The 18,642-nt window shown below is 37.6% G+C and overlaps 1 protein-coding gene across 1 annotated transcript in view; it reads right to left on the bottom strand.

The window, feature by feature from the left end:
• The window catches only part of LOC117338956 (mucin-7-like), a 12,202-nt gene extending 1,050 nt beyond the window's left edge, over positions 1-11,152 (bottom strand). Inside the window, exon 1 of the mRNA XM_033900321.1 lies at positions 11,095-11,152. Coding sequence (XP_033756212.1) covers positions 11,095-11,152 — 58 coding nt within the window. The remainder of the gene's footprint in view (positions 1-11,094) is intronic.
• Positions 11,153-18,642: the final 7,490 nt, after the last annotated feature.

Below are 18,642 nucleotides of genomic sequence, written 5' to 3'. Positions count from 1 at the left end.
CTGCAATTAATGCGAATTGAATAAACTGTTTGAGTTATATTTGTGAATAAGTTAATAACAAATGCTACCGAAATCAGGGACATATAATTTTTATTATTAAGGGCTAAATACAACATGTATCATCTTACTAATTTTCTATTATAACGGGCCAAATACAACATGTATCATCTTACTAATTTTCTATTTTAACGAGCCAAATGCAACTTGTAACATCTTACTAATTTTCTATTTTAACAGACCAAATACAACCTGTAACATCTTACTAATTTTCTATTTTAACAGGCCAAATACAACCTGCAACATCTTACTAATTTTCTATTTTAACAGGCCAAATACAACTTGTAACATCTTACTAATTTTCTATTATAACGGGTCTTATATAACAAGTAAAATTCAAATATTTTTCTATTTTAACGGGTCGTATATAACATGTATAACATAACTCCCAGACAATATTCATAAGGTATATTTTCAACATCTTGGGAAATAATATGAATGAGCCAACTTAAGTTGATTATTCTAAAGGCAAACCTTTGCGATACGAATTTGTTTTGCTTGTAGGGAAAAATGAAAATCACTGAATTAAAAAAATAATGTGTTTGATTTTAACAAAATATGTATAGTACAAACACAATTCTTAACAAAATTCAAGCTCAATTTACGTACAACCTTTAAAAGCATATCTTCGGAACATTTTTGATGTGCATGGAAACCAAATATGGGCGGCCGTTTTAGGATAAAATACAGACACTACTGAAGTGCAAAAACTTTTGCACTTAAGTGCAAATCTTTTGCACTTAAGTGCAAAAAAATTAACATAATGGCAAAAAATTACATAATGGCAAAAACTTTTTCACTTAAGTGCAAAAACCACATAATGCAAAAAAAACTCTTTTGCCATTATGTAGTAATCTTTTTACATTATGTACCTGTGCACATAAGTACAAAAAAATTCTTCGTATCCCTCTCTTCAAAATGGATCGTTCCAGTAATACTAGAACTCTTTAGCACTAAACAACACAAATGTTATCCCTTGTCTGCGCATGTCGGGTGACCCTTAAATACATGTACGCCATAGGAAAATATACGCCATAGGGGTTTTACTTGCATTTTGGGAATTACTCAACAAATAGAGATTTTGATATTTTCTTTTCTAAAACACATTTGTTATCATTATTTTCCTTAAGGAAACCATGACAATATCTCCCAAGAGGAGTAGCATAGCAAAAAACTTTTTTTTACACTTAAGTGCAAAAAACTTTTTTTTTACACTTAAGTGCAAAAAACTTTTTTTTTACACTTAAGTGCAAAAAACTTTTTTTTACACTTAAGTGCAAAAAACTGTTTTTACACTTAAGTGCAAAAAACTTTTTTTTTTACACTTAAGTGCAAAAAACTTTTTTTACACTTAAGTGCAAAAAAACTTTTTTTTACACTTAAGTGCAAAAAACTGTTTTTACACTTAAGTGCAAAAAACTTTTTTTTTTACACTTAAGTGCAAAAAACTTTTTTTTACACTTAAGTGCAAAAAAACTTTTTTTTTTACACTTAAGTGCAAAAAACTTTTTTTTACACTTAAGTGCAAAAAACTTTTTTTACCCTAAGTGCAAAAAAACTTTTTTTTTACACTTAAGTGCAAAAAACTGTTTTACACTTAAGTGCAAAAAACTTATTTTTTTACACTTAAGTGCAAAAACCTTTTTTTACACTTAAGTGCAAAAAACTATAAATTTGTCCCTAGATTATCATCCATTTACATTATCAGGCCTGGGGGGGGGGGGGGGGGGGGGGAGGCTTTTACTTTATATTTTTACTAAGAATTTCCTGTAATTGTAAATATGTCTAAATTAATACATAAAAGCATGTGAAGTGTCCTTATTCCTTCACTGTTTACATTATTTTGGTCATAAATGTTACAGTTAATCCCATTTATCATGCTACACTCCGGAAATGTCGATATTCGCAATGACATGTGATACTCTTTGCAAAATAGGAATATTTCTTTAAACAATACTTGGGGTGTGACATAATAATTCAACCAGCACAGTTTCAAGCTCTGGTTTTCAGCTTTGCATTCAAGTCAAATGCAGTTGCATTTATTTCCACAAAAAGTAAGTAATTCATAGATATTTGCGTGGTAAAGACAGTACTATGTAATATTACCATAATTATAACTTGTTACCAAACATATACTGGAAGACGTGGTCAAAGAAGGTCTACTGTAAAAAAACCTTCTATTATGGTTTATATTTCACATTAATCGATTGTACCATTTCAAAGCAACAAAGCTTTTTTTTTATGATTGTTTCACTTCTATATGTACGGGTTACTTCCCTCATCACTACAGCTAATTTCGATAAAATTGTTTACATTCTATCTTTATATTAATTGCCGAGCATTTGTTTCAACTGAGGACACCTGCATGAAATTCGTGTCTCGGGCGACATTTGTCGGTTATAATTTATTTATCTATTTATTTATGGGTTTTACGTCCGCTATTACGGCCTTTCAGCTGACGAGTCGCTCGGTTACAAGAATAACACGAGGTTATATAGAAGCCGCCATATTGTTTACGTATCGCTAGGGCACACTGCGACAGTATGTATGATTTGATTGGTCGATACGAAATTGATAGAACTTCGCCCATTGGTCGACCAATCATTGTACTTCATTTTGGACCAGTCGAAAAAATTACTTCTGTAGGTGAATTTCTTGTTGGAAACCGTTTCATTTTTTTGCACTTAAGTGCAAATAATTTTTTTTGACACTTAAGTGCAAATCTTTTGCACTTAAGTGTAAAAAGAACATAATGGCCATTTGGCTTTTTTTGCACTTAAGTAGTGTCTGTATTTTATCCTAAAACGGCCGCCCATAACCAAACGCGTCAACTCACAAGCAATTGACGGCGCATGCCGATTAGAACGCCAGAAATCACAGACACCTGTGGTGCAGTGACAGGTGTGACGAGCTTGTGAACCGTAATTTCACACCTGGTAATTGTTAAGCGGTATACTAACTCACTCAAAGTTGAGTATACGTAATTCTCCGAACATGTTTGTATCTAACAATTGTCAATATCAATGCAATCTGGGTGACAGATAAATATTCATGATAATAGGGCGTCATTCTATTTATCTGTCACCAAGATTGCATTGATCTTGCCAATAAATACAATCTACCAAGCGTTTAATTGTTATATTTACATTAAGATACGTTAAACTTCACTTTCTCTTTGCTAAATCTGGGGTTTAAGTTCAGCTATTCCCCTGTTTGTTCAATTGAAAGAACGGCATATGTCAAATCGATTTCACTGTAGTGCTTGGTTTGCATTCAAATTGATGTGTATCAACAAAGCACCAAAATGACGTCATATTTACGCGATTGTTCTAAGTCGAAATCCTTGCTACATTTGTGTAGGTTTGATTCACCCGCAACGCATTGCCAAACATTTTTTCAATCATTGCGAGTTTAATAAGTTTTAGTATTAATTATAATTAGTCACGATAAATTGTATGTTTTTTTAACCATAAAAAAAACAGAGTTAAATTTATCGGGTTTTAGTTACTTTTGATATGAACCTGTACGTAAACTATCAATAATATTATAATTGTTGCGAAGCACTTTTAAATAATTTCACTGACAACGATCGTATATATATCTTTCTCAAGCATTTAATCGTCGGTAATCCACGAGACCATGCCATGCTGAAATAAGGGGGAAATCTGTATCTGTAGAAGTACGTTGTAGGTTCCAACTCTGGTACTAATTAATATAGGTCTCTGGTCTATTGTAGATCATGAATGAAGTGTCCTTCATGACTAAAAGCAGGGTTTTGTATACAATACAATGCATAAGTTTACTGTACATGTGTATCGTCTTGTCTCACAAACCAGAATATCCAGAACTGTTGTATTGTTGGTATGTTTATTTGAATATTAATTTGCAAATAAAATGGCACATTATTTTGTAAAATTATTGGATCTTGTACAACATCTGTATGTCTCTGGTATAACACATCAGTCTGTGTTACCCAAGCGGTCATTTTCAGAGTCCATTTCACTAAAATTTTATTTTCTTAAAAGCTCAAACTGATATTGTTAGATTTTGACTTCTTGTCGGCAATATTCGCCAAAGCCATCACCTTAAAACTCATGTCCAGATCGTATTCAGTCATGTATGTGTTGCTACGTATACCGTTCACCCTGTCGTCTATACTGCACCTGTGACGTTATAGGTAGCACACCACAGTAAGACATTTTTTATTAAGCAAATAACTCCTGTATTATGATATGCATAAAAAATGAAAAAATAAATGTACACTATAATTGGTATATTCAGTATGAAGTAGTACATACAGGCTTCACATTTATTAATACAAAAATCAATAAATTGGTTCCGGATTTTAAATATCCGGATTTTCCGAACGTGTGTTTACACAGGAATTTAGTTTTGCCTACAGCGCAAAATGGAAGCCCACAGAAAAGGTAAGATAGCGGAAAAACTTAATTTACAACATATGTCCAAACAAGATTAATTCTGTCTTTGGGATAGAGATATTTAATTTTAAATAGGTTTCAGAAAAAAAATTGTGTAGAGAATTGTGCCATTTTGAGTCAAATATCATAATATTTTGCAATTTTTGAGAAATTTTTAAGCTGTTACCATGGTATTCAGAGCTCTAAAAATCACAGAAAATATCAGTTTACTTATCCTTCAGAGCTCTATTAAAATTGCAAATGTTGTACAGATTTCAAATATATATACTTTATTAGAAGTTATATGTAAGGCTAACTGGCAATGTTTACATATCTAAAACATGTGCCATATTTTTCATAATTTGGCATTTTTACTGTACACTGCTACCTATAGACTGAAGAGTTCCAAATCAGCATTCGTCCAACAGGTGAAAATCGCGTAATTCGAAATGCGATATCTCGGCACTCGGCCAACCGATTTTGATGCGGTTTGCGACATTCTTCTTTGGTGGTTACATAGAATAACATATTTGAATATCGTTTTTCGTTCCGAGTACACTTTAAGAGACGCCGCTATTAGAGGCACTTATCTGATACCCTTACCTGGTACGTAGATATATATAATGTATAGGTATCTGCCAATAAGACTATATTTGCTGATGGTGTTGAGAAATACTCGAAAATAAAGAGTGATATACTGAAAATACATGTATACAGAAATAGAATGAAAATGGAAAAAGATATGTACAAGGGACATCAATCTAATTAAAACATAGATTCTCATTCTCAAGACTGAAGGACGTTACATGAACATCAAACGGCATCGCATAAGGGGACCTAATTGTTACCTTCAGGTCGAATTGACAATTTTTCGATGACATCGAATTGACCCATTCGTCACATCATGAATCTGAAGCTAATCATTTCGGTACAGCATGTACATAGCTATATGCTTCGTTGCACGAAATGACTTGAAACAGATCGACAGATTACGAAATTCACTTCCACGATTCAGTAAGTAGTAATTTGATTGGTTAATCCAAAAGGTCATCCTGATGTGACCCCTTATGCGATGTCGTTAGATGTTCATGTAACAAAGTGAGAATGACCATCTAGATTTAAATGAGATTGAAGGGACATATATACTATATATCTTAATATATGTCTCTGTATGTACTAATGATTTAAGACACAGACGACAATATGGGCACAGGGTTAGACCATCACATTCTACAAGATTATAGAATAACAAGTATACCAGTATATATAGGAGAGTAACATCAACGCTGATAATATTCCTCCGAGACAGGGAATTCGAGCTCCCCTCAGCAAACAAATACATTTAGTATCAGCAGGAAATGGTTTAGTAACCACTGGAAAAATCAGGAACTGGCAATAGAATTACAACTCGTTTACATGTTCATGAATTAAATAAAGTTACTTTACCCAGAAGCTACCGTATATGTTATAGTGGGGTGATGTTATTACCACTACTAAATGTAATTACCATATTATACTTTCTGTATATTATGTCATATCAGGGACGTACATATCTACATATATCTATGTATGTCCCTGTCGATATATACATATCTATGGTATTGACTGTCATGTATTTAAACTATGTATGACCTCTTGTCTCACACATTTTGAATAATAAAATCTTGAAATCGGCTTAAACAAGACACTGCCCCCCCCCATGTATAATGGACATCGCACCCCCTACCAACATCAGGTACATGATGTATGTCAACACCAGGCCAGTTCTCATCCTCATTCTTTAGAAAATACTCCGCGGGGGTCCATCTACAGCAAGTTGGTACAGTCAGAGACCTATATACTAGTATATAGGTCTCCCCCCCCCCCCCCCCCCCCCCCATGTTTAATGGACATCGCACCCCCTACCAACATCAGGTACATGTATGTCAACACCAGGCCAGTTCTCATCCTCTTTCTTTAGAAAATACTCCGCGGGGGTCCATCTACAGCAAGTTGGTACAGTGTTTTAGTCTTTCTTACCTGGCCTAATTAGGTAGAGTAGTTTATAATTACCTGTGGTCACGTTTTAAATGCATGACACATATTGTTTACCGATTGAAATAATTAAAGTGTATAATTTGAAACTGCTTTTCACCTGAACAAATAAATGAAATTCACATTTATAATTCACAGGTTTTACGCCATCGGCTATCAGTTGAGTGCGTAAGACTTACATTTAGTGTTACACTATCGGCTACATGCGGTAGGCCTCTGTCGTTATTGTGTTATCCTATATTACGTTGTATTGTTTTGTAATATCTCTCTGACGTGTTGAAAAACACAAGGAAATAAAGAATCTGAATCTGAATCGTCTGTGGTTGGTAAGATCTGCCGGTGCTGTCCTGCAGGTAGACCGTAACAGAGACCTATATACTATATATATTAATATAGGTCTCTGGCCGTAAGAAATGTACATGTCCACAAAATAATTTAACGATATCTTATTCCTAGTGTCTCCCTTCAGTTTTGGTCTTTAATTGAGCAAGAGACGGGTATATCACACGTGTCTGGCTGAGCGATTCTCCGCTGTCTTTTAGTCTATAGAGTTATGACGCCTGGATCGGTCGTCGTCAGGATCGTGCGACCAGTGTATGTCCTGCTGGTGACCTTCAGTGCCCCACTGTCACAAGGAGACACATACCACAGTCCTACAAAATGCACAAATATTTACTACTCCCGTGCAGATCGCACAAACATGGGAGGCCGTCCTTTAATGACCATAGCGGTTGATAGGACACAATACAAACCAAATTCTCTCATTGCCTCATTTTTGCCTTTAGAACGTTTGGCCCTCTGAGGAATTAAGACTAAGGGTTCTATTCTCTTTCTAATATCTACCAGAATCTCTCAAAATGGTAGTTGCTACTCATCTATTCACCACACGCATACATCTCACACACACAGGGGAGGACCATGTATATAGGACGTTTAGGGGTCATTCCTTCGTTGAAATGATGGCATGCTATAAGAGTAAATAAAAGTAAAGTTATCAACTCTACCTTCATGCAGAACTCCGTCCAAAGATTACCTTAAATGTTAGAAATAAACTACAGAGTATTTAAGAATGTAACATCTAAATTAATCGCCGCCAACGACTTGCAATACGAGAATGCGCAGACAGTTTGCTGTAGTCTACAACGTAATATATGACAGGGTCGAAAACCACTTCTCCGTGGTAAACGATTAGGTAATTGAGTCACGGAAAACGGAATCAGCGAGAAATATCGGTAATCAGATGGGAGGACGGAGGAGAGCAACGATGATATAAATTGAACGGAAGGTCGTCACTTGTCACTGAAAACGGGGTAAACAAGACCCAATAATGGGATGGCCTGTCCCCACAAACACGATCTGGGCACGTGTTGAGATAATGTGATGCGTTTCCTAAAGGAACAAAAATAAAGCCGGGATGTTTGTCACCATGACATTTTCTGCCACAGACAAATTGTTCGCGATCATTTTAAATTGAAATCAGGCTTGGATTATAAATACATGTGCATAAATTACTCGTTATTCCCCCCCCCCCCCCCCCCCCCCCCCCCCCCCCCCCGCCCCTCTCTTACTCGGTGAGTACATTATATGTCGGTGAAAGGTAAAGCGTAATCAAACGTACAGCATATTTTGCAGCATATTTTGTCGGTACCGTTGATATTTGCAGCGGTTTCGAGATAATTGTACATCACATTATGTGTATGGTTTGGATGAAAGCACATGTCATTTTATTTTGATCAATTACAGGTATGAAACAACGATATTGCCATGGATCCGTTTCAGAGCCGTGTGAACTAGCTACGGGTTGACATTCCATCCCCAAATAGCACAGGGACTTGGCAACCCACGGTGCATATATGGTACTATAATACACATACATTGTATATATGTATGAACGCGGCTGAGAGTTCCTGCCAAGTCCCTGTGACCAATCCCATAGGAGATATGAATCCGAGATTCTTGTCCACATTCGGCGAGGCTAATATAAGACTAAAACATATATCCTACCAGACATAGAGTACGAACAGACAAATTATATTTGTTTTAATATCAACAAACTGAAAACAAATATTCTTCGCGCGCATTTTATGTAGATTTGGTTCGATTGATTAGCCACTGTAATATACTAGCCCGAGTTTCCCCTCGCCCTGATACCATGTACCAGACATGGTGGCAGGGCCACAGGAAACTCGGGCTAATAACATACCAACTATTAAAAATGAGTATTATGGATCTGATCAACTGATGGTTTTATTTGTTATGTATATATACTGTAACTACTATAGAATGTTGTGTAGTATTTGTTATCTATGTCATACGGACTTTTTCCGTGTTTGTGAGCAGCCATACTAAATATATTTATACAAGGACACAAAATAGCGCTCTGCATTTTGGGAGTGGGATAACTGGTTTGCCCGTTGTCATTATAATGTAACTGGGTAGGGTGTCCTGCTGGCTTTTTTCGGCAGTTTGACCCCAGCTGTTGATGGGACGTTAAACAAATCAAACCAAACCAAACTACCGGTCCATTTAACGACTGAGGTAACCTCACAACACCCCTCCCACATCCTCGTAACGACTGAGGTCACCTCACCATATCCCTCCTACACCCTCGTAACGACTGAGGTAACCTCACAACACCCCTCCCACATCCTCGTAACGACTGAGGTCACCTCATGATATCCCTCCCACACCCTCGTAACGACTGAGGTCACCTCACCATATCCCTCCTACACCCTCGTAACGACTGAGGTCACCTCACGATATCCCTCCCACACCCTCGTAACGACTGAAGTCACCTCATGATATCCCTCCCACACCCTCGTAACGACTGAGGTCACCTCACGATATCCCTCCCACACCCTCGTAACGACTGAAGTCACCTCATGATATCCCTCCCACACCCTCGTAACGACTAAGGTCACCTCACCATATCCCTCCCACACCCTCGTAACGACTGAGGTCACCTCACGATATCCCTCCCACACCCTCGTAACGACTGAGGTCACCTCACGATATCCCTCCCACACCCTCGTAACGACTGAGGTCACCTCACGATATCCCTCCCACACCCTCGTAACGACTGAGGTCAACTCACGATATCCCTCCCACACCCTCGTAACGACTGAAGTCACCTCACAATATCCCTCCCACACCCTCGTAACGACTGAGGTCACCTCACGATATCCCTCCCACACCCTCGTAACGACTGAGGTCACCTCACAATATCCCTCCCACACCCTCGTAACGACTGAGGTCACCTCACGATATCCCTCCCACACCCTCGTAACGACTGAGGTCACCTCACAATATCCCTCCTACACCCTCGTAACGACTGAGGTCACCTCACAACACCCTCCTACACCCTCGTAACGACTGAGGTCACCTCACGATATCCCTCCTACACCCTCGTAACGACTGAGGTCACCTCACGATATCCCTCCCACACCCTAGTTCAGGAAGTAGCTGCAGCATGTGTTACTTAAGAAATAATTAACGATGATTCGTGTATTGTTGCAGGATATACAGCGAGGACGAGGATATTTTGCAATTAATTCAATAACGAAGGCCGCAGGCCTGGGTTATTAATTAAAATTGCAAAATATCCAAGTCCGAGTTGTATATCATGCAACAATACACGAGTCAAAGTTGATTATTTCTATTCTACCATGTACTGTTTAGTTCTGAGATCTACCTCTTTCTAATAGAAAAACGACAAAGAAACCCCGGGGATAACTTGTAATTTATTTCTTGGGTATTGCATTATTTGTTTATAAAATATACATTTCTTTACAGGCACTACAGTACCTCTATCATATGGCATTGATTTCGAAAATTAAAAAAAAATGATGGAAAAAGAAAAAGGGCCTTCGTAGGATTCGAACTCGCGTCGTGATAAAAGTTTGTGAAAGACTAACCCATTAGCCCACACAAGCGTGTATTATTGGCACGAACGTGTATTATTGGCACGAGCGTGAATTATTGGAAAATAATACATGGTTTTAAACCAATCAAAACTGTCGTTGCATAGCAAACATGGTAGAATGATAATTAATCCTCTTTGTGTCGTATTTTCCGGTGCGGTGCAAAACCTACCAAAGCTACATGTAGCTATCATGGCCAACTTTGGCGAGGACCAATTCATTCGGAACTCTTGGTGGAATCAACTCTTATTTCTAGAATAAATCCCGACGAGTTCAGGATGGGACCGAAAAAGTTCTTACCGAAAAACAAGCAATATCTTTAAACAAGAAATATCTTTATAAAAAAGATAAACGGCATAGTTTTAATGCTGGTGGTTTTAATGTAAAACTGATGGTGAAATAAATTAACGAACTAAAGTGTTTTATCACGAATAACAAAATTACATCAGTTTGAATCATTTTCGTTAATAATAAGACTGCATTTGAATCAGGAATATGATTTTAATAATGTGTCATTTAAAAAAGATAATCTATTTATTCAGCTTGCATTCAATCTTATCATTGTTTCGTATTTAACCGTACATTGTACATCTGCATTTTGCATTTACCGCATACAATCTTATCTTTGTTTCGTTTTTAACTGCTTATCTGCATTTTGCACTTACCGCTACAATGACCAATCACATAATTCATCTTGACCAGCAACGCCACCTGTCGCGTCATATCCGGGGCAAAAAGAAAATTAAACGGCTATGCCGAAAAAGATAAACGGCATAGTTTTAATGTTGGTGGTTATAATGTAAATCTGATGGTGAAATAAATGAACGAACTATAGCTTTTTAGCACGAATAACAAAATTTTATCAGTTTGAATCATTTTTGTTAATAAAAATAAGACTGCATTTGAATCAGGAATATGATTTTAATAATGTGTCATGTAAAAAGAGAATCTATTTATTCAGCTTGCATTCAATATCATCTTTGTTTCGTATTTAACCGTACATTGTACATCTGCATTTTGCATTTACCGCATACAATCTTATCTTTGTTTCGTTTTTAACTGCTTATCTGCATTTTGCATTTACCTCTTCATACCTCTCTCCCTGACTCTCTGTCTCTCTGTTTCTCTCTCTCTCTCTCTCTCTCTCAGTCTCTCCCCCCTCTCTCTCTCTCTCTCTTTCTCCCCAAATATAATTGTTAATATTTCAAATGTCATGTCATCTTGTATAAAAATTGTAAAAAAACATGATAATTGGGAAAGGGCTTCATATAAGTTTGAAAACTTGTGCCCAATCCTCTTGTATATATTGATACAAATAAAATATGTTTAAATCAAATTTGCATTTACCTCTACATTGACCAATCACATAATTCATCTTGACCAGTAACGCCACCTGTCGCGTCATATCCGGGGCCAACAGAAAATTAAACGGCTCTGCCGAAAAACTAGCAACACACTATCTCCTTCCGCGAACTATTTGTTTTTATATGTTAATAGACGTCTGTTTAAGTAAAATGAATTATAGGAAAACGTTAAAATCGTAGACAATGCTCTATTCTATCACTGTTCCAAACTATGTCCTGCACAAATTATTACGCTCGCTGCCTGGTTTGTGCGAGGGGAGATAACTCGTACGAATACGTGTTATAAGTGAAACTTCCGATTCTCCCTACTTTTGATACTAAATAAAAGTAGAATACTTAAAATTAGTTCTGGCGTTATTTCTAAGAAATAAGCCTATAAAAATGACCGTGCTGGTGGAGCTGGTTTAAGTGATTAAGAGGCGAAAAACCTAGCTCGTTCCCGAAATGGAGATTTAGATAGCATTACAGAGGATAGTGAAATGATTGTATATAACACGAACATGCTATTCAACAAATCACCGAGACGGATATAAGGTAGGCTCATCCGTCAGTAACATCAAACATCGAATATCTTATCATAATACAGATAAAGACAGAAAAAAAACCAGCAACAAAACAGTAATTTGAATGCACGTCTTTAAAAACTTTTATGTAGAGAAACGCGATTTTTTTAAAATACATGTACCAAGATAATCGATATAAGAACTAAAATTAATCACAGGAAGTCAAATCATGCGGCTTTATAAAAGTTATTCTGCATTTTTAAGCAGGACGTTAACGCAAGACTTCAGCCTTTTTAACGTAAATAAATTTCTTTAAAATGATATAGGATTATTATCAATGAAACATCCAGGATTGTACAATCATTTGAAGAATAAAACATAGACAAGTCTTCTTATTTCCTGCCATTTTATAATTTCTATACTTCTTGCTTTTCTCCGTTATGTCGACCCTTCATGCACAGTACCAATGAATGGCTTGGGCAACTGAAATCGTTACGATTAATTTGGCTTTAGATAAAATAATAACAACAATATTACCAAAGCGGTGATCTGCTCGGACTCAAAAGGACGAAATGTAAAGAAACTGTCCATGGTATGTCACCAGAGACGTATATATCTGATATACAAATCTCTGATGTCACATAACCTGTGTTTCCATTCAATTGTCGGTATTACTGGAAATGAGAGAGCTGATCAAGGCAGCACTCAATCGAGGCTCAAACGACATTAGACTGTCGATTTTAAACTATGGATAACGAACCTGTCTAAACTGAACTGGCAAGACCATTGATGCCGAACATAGGGACTTGAGAATTTGTTATAGTGTACGTTTATTTGGACCTTCCCTAGGTTGGGCGGGCTGGATTAAAATTAAAAAAAAAAACTCGGTAGAAATGACTAACACTTGAGGTGTGGTTTGATATATTCCCAAGTCCCTGTAATCATGATCTGTTAACAAACTGCCCGATCCTCAACCTAAAGTGGGCACGTGCGGTAAAGTCGAGAGGAAGATGTACTCTACCCTTTACGCCATACATATGTCACCCTGATCACCCACATCTATATTTTATAAAAGTAATATCCTTCCTTTTGTCGCGCATGTGATCGATCAACCTTTTACTGTCAAACATTCTATGATTAAGTGCTATAATTTAAAAGACTTTTTATAGCGTTACATCTATGAAATGCTTATAAAATATAATTAATGCATCATTTATATTTGATCTTTTACCTGCAATAGAACAATGTCATGAAATAAAATGTGTTTTTTGCAATTAGTTCGTTTGATATCAGTGATTTTTTTTGTCTTCAACATTTTAGTTTGATGTATTTCTGCGAACGGCCTTCTAATCTAGTGTTGTTTTGCCCAACGTGACTCTTATGTTCGATGGGCCGTAAAATCATATACTGCACTAAAAAGTACACGCAGCATTACATAAATAACTTTCAGTTCGAACCAAACTACGTGTATATTTCTAACTTCCACGTCAATGTGGGAAAAAGTTTGGGTTCTGTCCCCTGGCCGCCATACCGGGGTCTATAAAAAGGGTAGTTGCTACTCCTGCTTAGCGCTCAGCCTTTTGGGAGAGGGAGAACTGGTTCGACCGTCGTCAGTATAATGTGACCGGATAGGGTGTTTAGATGGGTGTCATCGGCGGTATATTTCAGCGAGGTAGCACTATAAATCGGCATAAGTTTCGCGCTATCACAAGGAGACAAAAACAAACTACCACAACCTCCCAAAATGCACGTCTTCATCTCATGCATTCATCTCGCCCACAGGAGAAGCCGTTCTTAAATGACATTAGCTGTTGAAACCAAATGATCTAAATTTTAGTTTGTATGAACAAAGAACCGCCATGTCATTCCTCCCCTTCTTTAAGACATCATTTGTGTTTATACCTTCTACACGGAATAAATATATATTTTGAGCGACTGACGATATAAAATGTCTATTATGACTAGAAACAATAACAACAAAAAAGAACCTTTCGTGTGTTTCTCTAATATAACAATAAAAATCGCGGATATTTTCTACGGAGAGAAACTAATTATATAATACAGTCGTCACTGTGGAGGAACACCGATGTACCTCCACATCGTCACTGGGGAAATAGTTAAACTTGTTTGAAACTAACACTTCTGAACAGATAATCATGTGCCTGGTCTTTAACTTTCAAAGATTTTAGGTCCTTTGAAAGGTGCTATGTAGAGTCGTTCAAATCATATTTTCCATGTAGCGACTCCAAGAGTTTCCAATTACACTAAAGCATCCAAGAGTTTCCAATTACACTAAAGCATCCAAGAGTTTCCAATTACACTAAAGCACCCAAGAGTTTCCAGTTACACTAAAGCATCCAAGAGTTTCCAATTACACTAAAGCATCCAAGAGTTTCCAATTACACTAAAGCATCCAAGAGTTTCAGTTACACTAAAGTATCCAAGAGTTTCCAATTACACTAAAGCATCCAAGACTGAACGGGTAACCGTGATTTTCCACCAATACACTACACCAAAACGAGCTATCAACTACCAATCAAGGATACGTCCTACGTCATACTATTTTCAGTCTATAATTCAGAGAAACTTCTAAATTAAAGTAGTGGACAAACATGTATTATGTTCATTATTGTACATGTAGAGTGACAATTAAAATCTTATGTTACAAAGTTTAATGCGAATAGCCATCAACACAACTCACTTTGTTGGCAAAACAGAGCTCAAATTATTATAATAAAAAAGATGTGCTTTGTTTTCTTCTAAAGGTATCTCCTTGACACCCGTCCTCATATTACCCAGCTGTTGGTGTCTCCTTGACACCCGTCCTCATATTACCCGGCTGTTGGTGTCTCCTTGACACCCGTCATCATATAACACTGGCTGTTGGTGTCTCCTTGACACCCGTCCTCATTTTACCCGGCTGTTGGTGTCTCCTTGACACCCGTCCTCATATTACCCGGCTGTTGGTGTCTCATTGACACCCGTCCTCATATTACCCAGCTGTTGGTGTCTACTTGACACCCGTCCTCATATTACCCGGCTGTTGGTGTCTCCATGACACCCGTCCTCATATTACCCAGCTGTTGGTGTCTCCTTGACACCCGTCCTCATATTACCCAGCTGTTGGTGTCTCATTGACACCCGTCCTCATATCACCTTGGCTGATGTCTCCTTGACACCCGTCCTCATATTACCCGGCTGTTGGTGTCTCCTTGACACCCGTCCTCATATTACCCGGCTGTTGGTGTCTCCTTGACACCCGTCCTCATATTACCCAGCTGTTGGTGTCTCCTTGACACCCGTCCTCATATTACCTGTCTGTTGGTGTCTCCTTGACACCCGTCCTCATATTACCTGTCTGTTGGTGTCTCCTTGACACCCGTCCTCATATTACCTGTCTGTTGGTGTCTCCTTGACACCCGTCCCTATATTACCCGGCTGAGCGAGGACGTTAATTAAACCACTAAGTAACAAAACCAAGCGTTCCGTATAGTGGATCGTTAGGGCCAAATATCAAATCTCACATTCTCGACCTTAGGGGTCCCATTTTTTCCCAATCGTGGTCGATTTTTTATGGTTGACTTGACTTGCTTATTTTCGAATGGACTCTTTCTCTCCTGGACAGCTAAGGGAGTGTCGAAGATAAGCTGTGATGCATGCAGACTTCCATACACATGCAGTTATGTCTGAAGTTGTGATAGTCATTTACATGAACCTAAGAAATCGTTTTGTCAGATTCATGCAATGAACCATTATTTACTGTTAAACACAATAAATTGGATAGTATTGACCTACAATCTACAGGGGATCGTTTCAGTAATAGCCTAACAAGCCTAAAACTTCTTTTCGAAACTGTTAACATATAATATGTACAATTAAAACATGTGAGTGTGTCAATATCTATTTTAACATGTTTTGCATATTTCGTTTCATGTTGTTTCGTTTCATACCCATTTTATCCACCATCGTTTGTCCTTATGTCATCGTTGGAGCTGTTGGTGTAGTTCATCGTCTCGCCACAATGTTCCTCGTTTGATTACGTGTTTTCTGCATGAAGGAGGACACTAACAGCTGGTGCGATTTCCCGATCGTCTCAAATGACGTCACTGCTGAAGGGAGATAACTGCGTGCAGACGCTATGATTTTTCAAATGACGAATAATGCATAAAAGCAAAGCTGAAAGATATATAAACAAGAGATCCCAGAGGGATCTTGGCGCCCACCATTGAATGATCTTTATAGGTTCCATGTCAGATTGATCTTTTCTCTACTTTTCCCTTCTTCTAAGTCTTACTAATCTGTGTAAATTCAGAAACAGCCCTCTAGATCTAGTACTTTTCAAACAAGGGGAACCTATATATAAAATTTAAGATTTAGCGATAATGGCTGTCTGTCGGCCATGTTGTTTTCCGATTGGTCCCAAAATGCAATACCAGGGACCAAGGGGAACCTACATATGGAATTTGAGAAAAATCCCTTCAGTACCTTCTGTACAATAGCGATAACAAACTTCAATTTTCAAAATACAAGATGGCTGCCTGTCAGCCAGGTTGTTTTCTGACTGGTCTCAAAATCCAATATGTATAACTAGACACAGAGGGCAACCTACAAATGAAATTCAGAAAGATCCTTTCAGCAATTTCTGATAAATAGCGATAACAATCTTCAATTGTCAAAATCCAAGATGGCTGCCTGTCGGCCATGTTGTTTTTCGATTGGTCTCAAAATGCAATATGCATAACTACGCACTGAGGGAAACCTACATATGAAATTTGAGAAAGATCCCTTCAGTACTTTCTCAGAAATAGCGATAACAAACTTCAATTGTCAAAATCCAAGATGACTGCCTGTCGGCCATGTTGTTTTCCGAATAGTCTCAAAATGCAATATGCATAACTAGGCACAGAGGGGAACCTACATATGAAATTTCAGAAAGATCCCTTCAGTACTTTCTGAGAAATAGCGATAACAAACTTCAATTGTCAAAATCCAAGATGGCTGCCTGTCGGCCATGTTGTTTTCCAATTGGTCTCAAAACGCAATATGCATAACTAGGCACTAAGAGGAACCTTTATATGAAATTTCAGAAAGATCCCTTCCTAAGTTTCTGAGAAATAGCGATAACAAACTTCAATTGTCAAAATTCAAGATGGCTGCCTGTCGGCCATGTTGTTTTCCGATTGGTCTCAAAATGCAATATGCATAACTAGGCACCAAGGGGAATCTACATATGAAATTTGAGAAAGATCCCTTCAGTACTTTCTCAGAAATAGCGATAACAAACTTCAATTGTCAAAATCCAAGATGGCTGCCTGTCGGCCATGTTGTTTTCCGATTGGTCTCAAAATGCAATATGCATAACTAAGCACCAAGGGAAGCCTACATGTGAAATTTGAGAAAGATCCATTCAGTACTTTCTCAGAAATAGCGATAACAAACTTCAATTATCAAAATCCAATATGGCTGCCTGTCGGCCATGTTGTTTTCCGATTGGTCTTAAAATGCAATATGCATAACTAGGCACCAAGGGGAGCCTACATATGATATTTGAGAAAGATCCCTTCAGTACTTTCTCAGAAATAGCGATAACAAACTTCAATTATCAAAATCCAAGATGGCTGCCTGTCGGCCATGTTGTTTTCCGATTGGTCTCAAAATGCAATATGCATAACTAGGCACCAAGGGAAGCCTACATGTGAAATTTGAGAAAGATCCCTTCAGTACTTTCTCAGAAATAGCGATAACAAACTTCAATGATCAAAATCCAAGATGGCTGCCTGTCGGCCATGTTGTTTTCCGATTGGTCTAAAAATGCAATATGCATAACTAGGCACCAAGGGGAACCCACATATGAAATTTGGGAAAGATCCCTTCAGTACTTTCTGAGGATTAGCGATAACAAGAATTGTTTACGGACGGAGGGACGGACGGACGACGGACCACGGACGCAGGGCGATTTGAATAGCCCACCATCTGATGATGGTGGGCTAAAAATAACGAATATTTAACGTGTTTTTAAGTAAGAATTACATTATGTATAAATATGTAGATATAAAATTTGGCCTTTCTACGTGTTCTGGCAATTGTTCACCTTTAAAATTGATGTAATACCAGGAACTACCAAATTTGATATTTTAGCTTTCTAGGATTGTGGCGAGTTTGGGTATACCTGTCAATTCTGTGGTTATCTACCACATGGAACGGCTCATAAAACCGGAGATTTTCATTTCTACTGAAACGCAATTTTGTTATACCAACCAGACTTTTTAAATATCAAGGCTGCTCTAGCCAATACATAAATCTCGAATCTTCTGTAGGTTCTGATCTTCTGTAGGTTCTGATCTTC

The sequence above is a fragment of the Pecten maximus genome, chromosome 12, assembly GCF_902652985.1.
Source record: "Pecten maximus chromosome 12, xPecMax1.1, whole genome shotgun sequence".
NCBI classification, from domain to species: domain Eukaryota; kingdom Metazoa; phylum Mollusca; class Bivalvia; order Pectinida; family Pectinidae; genus Pecten; species Pecten maximus.
This window is presented reverse-complemented; position numbering and strand designations above follow the sequence as displayed.